Genomic DNA, 7,760 nt, shown 5'->3' with positions numbered 1-7,760 from the left:
AAAATAAGAAATCAGGAAGGGGGCAAACACATTTTCACACAACTGTATATCTAGTAGTAATATCTCGTGCAACAAAATGTGATCAAGTGGTATGAATTTATCTGCTGACTAATAAATGTAGTCCAAGTACTGATGGGTCTGCTCCTCTGTTTTTTTTTAATATTTGAAGGACTTGTTTTACTTCTTTATTTTTGCATATGGATCTGTGTCTTTGAGGCTCAGGAGATATGCATAGAGAAAGGAAGACAGACACATAATTAGCTTGCATATAATTGATCAGTTGACATTAGCATCACCTTTTTTGTCTTTGAAAAAAGAAAAACTTCTCTAATCCACTTAAAACTATATTGTGCATGTTGGACCTTTCCATACTGTAGGTACTGTAGGTCTGCATTAATCAATAGTTATTTTTTCATGAGGAAAACTACCTTCATTTCTTTTATTGATCATATTGGTATGTTTTTTTGCTGTTCAGTCTTCCACAGTGTGCCTGTGCTTTCTTTACAGTAAGTCATAGGGATGTCTTATGAGATTATGTATCTCCAGATCAAGAGTCCCGTATCTGTAAAGTAGTAGAAAAATATTCATTTTCCACCACTGGTAACTGAGTTGAGAAAGGTCATGAAGTTAGCTAATGCTAGCTAGTGTAGCTAACGTTACATATCAGGACAATTGTTCTGTAAGGCAGCTGCTGAGCGTTACCGGCAGCTTCAGCTACATGAAAGAGTTTGCAGTCATGAGGAATGTCCTGGATGTGGCTTGAGGCAAATATATGAATGGGAAATGTAGCGAGCCAGCAGGAGGGATTGCGATTCCTGAATTTGGGAGGGATCTGTGGTTGTGTATTGATGGACTGAATCTCAGATTTACACTCTCAGTAGCAAGCTAGTTCAGTCAGCGGCTTTGCTATGCAACAGTACCTGGCAGTGTCCTGTTACTTACAGACTTCATGGTTTTATAGCAGTGATGCTTGAATCTCTCCTAAACTGTTTACAATATGCTGATAGGAATTTGCATTACAGTGTCATTTCCACAAGTCATGGACTCTCAAGAGACAGTTAAAACATAAAAACATAAAACAAGAGGAAAAATGATGCAACAGATGTTGGAAGGACCTGACTTTTACTCCATAGAATGAGTTCAGCTCTAGAAACACTGGATCCTACATTTCCCATAATGCAAGGGATAGCATATTTTAGATAGAGCTTCCCTGCCAAGTAAGCATCCACCTCTTTCGCAAATCCCACGCCAGAGCCCCAGAAGACAGGCAGAGTCACATTCTTCACGAATGCTTCACTGGCCTTAATGTGTAAAATAAGTGGAGGTCAATTCAAAATTCAATACAGATCCAGTGTGTGTGTGTCTGCGTACCTCTTTTTAGCTCCTGCGTCTGTTCAGGCAACGAGTCAAATCGTCGCGCTCCAACGCTCATCAGTTTCTCAACCCTCTCTGCCACCATTTCTAAGGGACTGGGCAGTTTCTCACACACCATCACTACAGTCTGAGTTAAAGAACACTTGAAACCAAATGCACGAACATCCCCAAAAAGTGCTCAACTGAGGCAGACAAACCAACAAAGCCAGTGATCACACAGGCGATAACAGATAAAGAGTCAAGACAAAGGATACAGAGCACAGCCTGGGACACAGGTAACCACTGGCTGCAGATGGCAGAGAGGAGGACTTTGGGGTCGGAGTGACGCAAGTCTCTGGCCAGAACCTTCACCCCCAGTGATGTCAGCACCTTCTCCACTTTCTCCTCGTCTCTAGTCACACAAACAGGATGAATCATCATCACAGACACGCACACTCTGACCTGAGCTGGTTTCCAGTGCAGCTGTTTAGTGGAAATATCAGCGAGTACAAATGTGCTGTCACAGCATAACATGATCCAAGCTCAGGGCACCTGTGTGGGTTTGAGAAGCTTGAAGGACAATTCTGGTTTCCCATGAATGAGGCCATTGTGGCTCTATGGGTGGATCTACATCCGAGGTAACTTCAGGTCAGACCGGCTCATGCGTGCACACTGGGTTGTTACCGTGTGTGAGGCTGTGGATAGCTGCACTGTGTTTGTGCTAGAAAAGCAGCAAAAGAGAGCAAGTGGTTCGTGCTTGCAAGTTACCGAATTGCAAGAACAAAAAAATAGAAATGACAAATACATACTGTGCCATTATTAACTAATGCTGTAGAATAAAGCAAGACTCCAGTTGTCACTTCTTGATCTGCAAGTAGAAAGAAACCCGGAGATGTATTTTTTGCCTGGGGACAATTATCCAACACAATGTGACTTTTTCTCCTTGTTACCGATGTCATTTCGGATCATGGTGTTTCTGATAAGATGTATTTAGACACAGACACAGATATTGTAATCCCTCACATGAAATAGCGTGTTCTGTGTTGTAATGGCCTTTTCTCAACGTATGGAAAGCTGACCATTCTTCCAGTTGATTTTGCATTTGATAAGTGCTGCAAATTTATTTATTGGAGTTACACAGCTGGAATTACTTTCATGTGAATCAGTATTCATCAACGGATTCATGAAAAAATGATTAATTAAAAATATAATTATTTTGGAAAGCTGCAGCTGGATGTTACCCATTGTTTTACATGAGTTCTCGTTTCCCTACATCTTTAAAACGGAAGAAGAACAAAGTTACAACCACCTGTAGAGTCACAATGACCACATTTCTGGGAAATAAACCAGGTTGATTCGCTCAGTCTAGTCCGTCTAGTCCATCACAAAAGCTCTCCAAGCTAGCTGGCTTGTTAAATGTCTGCAAACCAAACCAAATATGTGCAGTAGAGCCGCTTGAAGTCCAGCAGGACAACGTTAAACTAGAGTGGAAGGTGGAACACAGCTTATAGGCTATGAGAGGCCCTCTGTTCCCTCAAAAGTTTCCCTTTAGGCCTCCTAAAGAACGTTGCTACTGGTAAATTTGTTTGTCTCAAAAGTTCATAAAAGTTGAACTGCACACAAAATTTGAATGCATTTGGTTCAAAGGTGAGCGGATCTAATAACTGTGCCACTGAAATTAATTGATATTTCTTTGAAATATTCCCATTTGAAATGCTGGTCACTGTGCAAAGACATTCAAACACGCCTGGTTCTAATGCGACACAAACATGTTTGTAGTAGTTGGTTCTCATCTTTCCATGTTTCTTGAACCTCTCTTTCACCTTTCCTTTGGTTTGTTCCGTCTTTTTGTCTTTCTACTGACATCTCAATTCTGCAGTCTACTGTCCTGGAAACATCATCATCAGCTACTTTGTATTGGACATTTCACTTCCATGCTTTCTGAGAAGAGGTGTATTTTAAGTTTAAATAAAAGCAGGTGTAAATAAAAATATAGAACAAATAATGTAACATTTTTAGCAATCTTATTCTGCTGTACATATCAGCAAATACACCTGACATCACATTGGCTCGGACTGCTACATACCCACTCCTTGTACAGCATTTCTCCATAATTAAACATCCAATTACTACAGAGAAAACATTCAATTAAGACAGAAATACATCTCGTGATTTTAAAAAGCAACAAAGTGTTTTAGGGTAATATCTTTCACCTACCTCCTAGTGACAACAGCATCATATAAACTCCAAATGTTATCCAGCACAAGCTGCACAAACAGCTGCTTCTTTCCTTTGGCCTGCAGCATGGAGGGAGACAAAGAGAACACATGAGAATGAAAGCAAGAGAAAACTGAGCACTCGTTTTCAGTCCATTATGAAGCATAAGCTTAGACATAAGGCCACTACAAAGCAGCCCTTTACACCATTAGAGCTCCAACAGTCATTCTATATTCTCGTTAGGCATTTGCGTTTATTTTTTATTTTTTGCAGTCAAATTTCTGTAAAATGTCTAGAGCACCGATGAGTGTCCGTATAGGGTGTTTTTCTGGCAGGGGGCGTGAGAGGACTTCATCCCAGCGCTTCATTAGAAAAGAGCTCCCAGCTCCTCTTCTAAAATATGATTAGTTAGCTGAAAAGGAGTCACAGTGACAGCACCAGCACCTTTCTGAAAAGTTCAGATATGTTCAGCTAGAAGCACGATTCGACCCGGAAACGTACAGCGGCGTCCAAATTACTCTCTTTCAAACCGTTCAGAAGTTATGGGTATGCATGCCAACATCAGCCGCAGGTCACGAGAAAAATAATTGGGTAAAAAAAACTTACATTTTGGCGATGAAAAACGGATTTATTCGAGCCGATTTTTGCACAGCTCTGCCCGCCATGTTCTGCTGCATGTCTGTGAGTGAGATCAATGCGCTGGCGAAATGAATCAAAAAATGGCAGACGATTCTGTGGGGTAGAGCAATCCATGTAGAGAGGGGGGTTTGCCCAGCATTTTGCGATTTTTAGTCAGTAAACACCCCTGCATAGCTCCCGTTGGACTATCCCGCATCTAAAAATGTCTCACACGAGTAAATCGGCCTTACCAAAGTCACATAGACACACATTATGTGCCATTTATTGTTATGAATGACAGATATGACACATCATAACTGCTCAAAATTATTCAAAATGGTGTCAAACTGATTTATTAGGATTATTGAACACTCTTAGTGATAAGAAAAGTGAATATATATTTAATATTTAGTTATATAGTATATACAATTAGTATACAGCAATGCAACAGCTGGTTCCGAAAATCTAAATTTAGATTTTTATGACCATTTATGCTGGCCTGCTTCACTCAATCGAAGTAAAATATGTTGTGGGGACATGTAAAACGTGTTGTTCTATGACTGTGGCGTGGTTTTAGGCTTGCAGCTGCATTATTTAAAAAAAAAAAAAGTTCAATACAAGTGCTTTTTTTCAGGCGAACCTATGAGTATTAACCTATGAGTTAATACTTGTATTCATATAGCACCTTTCAAGGTTAAGCACAACCTGCTTTCCAGATTAAAAGATTTACAGAACAAAGATTTTAAAAAATCTGAAACCAATGTTCCACAAGGGGATTATTTGTGGCCACTCAGATGTCTCCTCCATTTTCATCCAATCACATGAGCACTCCGCCATGAGGGTATGCTCTTATGGCGTACTCAGGTAAAGTTAGGAAAGTAGTCAGAAAGCTTGAACGTTACATCCACGATGTTGAAGTAATACACCCACGAGTTAACGTTACTATTTGACATTAGCTAAGTTAAATTGAAAAGTAGCTAACATACTTACTTAAAGGAACAGTGTGTAATATTTAGGGCGATTAATTGCCAGCAATAGAATATAATATTCATAACTATGTTTTAATCAGTGTATAATCACCTTAAACTAAGATTCGTAGTATTTCATTAGCTTAGAAAAATACATTTTTCTACGGCAGCTCAGAATGGACAAACCAACGCTGGATCTATGGAGAGCCTTTTCGCGCTTTACGTCATCTGAAGGTAGGGATGCATTCCAAAACCCGGTAATAAACGGACCCGGTGGTAAATTATTAGGGCCTGAGCACCGACGTAGTTGGAGCGGAGGACCTATTGTTTTTCGATTATTTATTATTAGGGCCCGAGCACCGACGTAGTCGGAGCAGAGGACCTATTGTTTTTCGGTTGTTTATTAGGGCCCGAGCACCGACGTAGTCGGAGCGGAGGACCTATTGTTATTCGATTGTTTATTAGGGCCCGAGCACCGACGTAGTCGGAGGGGAGGACCTATTGTTTTTCGTATGTTTATTATTATTTTACAAGTTTCGTCGCAAAAAGGAGGTGCTTGGGATACTGGAAAACTTCTGAAATTCGGCACGCAAGCCAGAATTTGCGAAAATTACAGTCTGATTGGGGTGTCCAGCAATGGTGTCCATTGGGGTGTATGAAATATTGGCTCGATAGCTCCCCCTATTGAGTAGCCCCAACATCGGGTTTCACTGAGCTGTATGAAATTTGGTAGGTATGTGGATCGTGATGGGACGCACAAAAAATCCTCTTGGAATTTTTCTCTAAACTAAACAGGAAGTCGGCCATTTTGAATTTTATGACGTTTTTGGACCGTTTCAAGGCCTCATACTTTAACGAACTCCTCCTAGATATTTAACCCGATCAACTTCAGATTTGGTCAGTATGCTCGTGAGACCTTGGCAGTGAAAGTTACTCAAAGATCAAAAAGTTATCGAACTATGTGTCCGTGGCGTGGCGTCAAAAAAACACCATTTGCCATGAAACAGGAAGTTGTTGTAACTTGGCCGTACATTGTCTAATCTGCTCCAAATCTCTCATATGTCATAACATCCTGACCCGGAACACATCTATATGACAATATCGAATCATAGTAATAGCGCAACCTAGTGGCAACTGGAAGTTGTACGTTTTGTACTTTGACATCCTGCTCCTCACAGATTAATCAAATCCCTCTAAAATGTTGTCAGAAAAGCCTTAAGACCTTGATAATGCTTCATTGTGAAAATCGTAACAAGTTGTTGAAGGGCAGCGACGTGGCGGTTCGGCGAATTTCGATCCTTCGCCATGAACGAATAAACTGACGTAACTCGACTCCACATCATCAGATCTTTACCAGATTTCACATGTTTGATTAGACTCCAGGCCTGAAGACCTCTGCAGGCCAATTTTGAAACATAATCATAGCGCCACCTACTGGTAACAGGAAGTTAAAGTCTTTATACTTTGGCTTGTTTCTCTTAGTAGGTAAATCAATTCAATATCAAATTAGTTCCACACAAATATAAGGAGTTCATAATGCCAGTTCATGAAGCTTTTGATGTTTCATCGAACGCCGTTGCCGTGGCGATGCAGTCTTCGCCGTTAACAACGAAGATCATTTTGAGAGGCTAAAAATGCTCGAAACATAAGCAAACTTGGCAAGGAGATTACAAGCCCAAAATTTAGTTATGGAATGTGATTTTATTGGTTCACAGTGGCAAATCGGCTGAATAGCACCCCCTACAAAATTTCGACGAAGCAGCCCTCGCAGTATGTTTGATCTACATGTATGAAATTTGGTAGGAACATGTATCACATATGGACTTAAATAAAACTCTCTTGGGGCCATGCTCTAAACCCAACTGGAAGTCAGCCATTTTGAATTTTTTATGAATTTCTAGTGTCATTTCCAAGCGCTGCACTTTAACGAACTCCTCCTAGGGAAATAATCGAATCAACTTCATATTTGGTCAGAACAATCTAAAGACCTTTGCGATGAAAAGTTACTCAAAGCTTGTTGTTTCGTGAAAAGCCGTGGCCGTGGCGACGGATTCTTCGTCATGAAAAATGAAGGCGTTTTTGAGGGGCTAAAAATACTCAAAACATAATCAAACTTGTCACACACATTTAAAATCCTGAATGTAGTTATCTGATGTGATTTTATTGCTTCAGAGTGGCAAGTCGGCTCGTAGCGCCCCCTACAGTATTTGCAGCCCTCGCAGTATGTTTCACCTAGATGTATAAAATTTCTGCATGCCAATATTAACTCATAGTCATAGGTGCCACCTACTGATGACCATGGCTGTAAGCAGGATTCTATAAATACAGCGGCCCAAACACTGAACTTATTGAAAGGGTTTGTGGGCACACCATGAGAAAAGAATGACTTCTCTGATCTAAATATGTGCATAGTAAGATGTTTGGAGACCAGAAATTAGATAAAAGTGGTTGTCAAGCTACTGTCAGTGGGCATTAGCATAAATGATCTGTCCAGAGCTTCTTCATGAGAATCAGGTTAAACGTTACAAGGAATACCTCACACTACAATCTAAAGTTGCAGAAGAACTTAAAATGAAAACAGTGTTAAATTAAAGTGTTCAAGTA

The 7,760-nt window shown here is 40.3% G+C and overlaps 1 protein-coding gene across 1 annotated transcript in view; it reads right to left on the bottom strand.

The window, feature by feature from the left end:
• Nucleotides 1–8: 8 nt before the first annotated feature.
• The window catches only part of LOC116399669 (elongation factor-like GTPase 1), a gene marked incomplete at its 5' end in the record, with an annotated part of 17,115 nt that continues 9,363 nt past the window's right edge, over nucleotides 9–7,760 (bottom strand). The window contains 3 exons of the mRNA XM_031876990.1: nucleotides 9–1,494; nucleotides 1,629–1,765; nucleotides 3,571–3,650. Of these exons, the coding sequence (XP_031732850.1) occupies nucleotides 1,331–1,494; nucleotides 1,629–1,765; nucleotides 3,571–3,650 (381 nt within the window). The remainder of the gene's footprint in view (nucleotides 1,495–1,628; nucleotides 1,766–3,570; nucleotides 3,651–7,760) is intronic.

The sequence above is a fragment of the Anarrhichthys ocellatus genome, unplaced genomic scaffold (assembly GCF_004355925.1).
Source record: "Anarrhichthys ocellatus isolate YVR2014 unplaced genomic scaffold, GSC_Weel_1.0 scaffold121, whole genome shotgun sequence".
In the NCBI taxonomy this organism is placed as follows: Eukaryota; Metazoa; Chordata; class Actinopteri; order Perciformes; family Anarhichadidae; genus Anarrhichthys; species Anarrhichthys ocellatus.
Note: the sequence above shows the minus strand (reverse complement) of the source record. Positions and strands in the feature narration are given on the sequence as shown.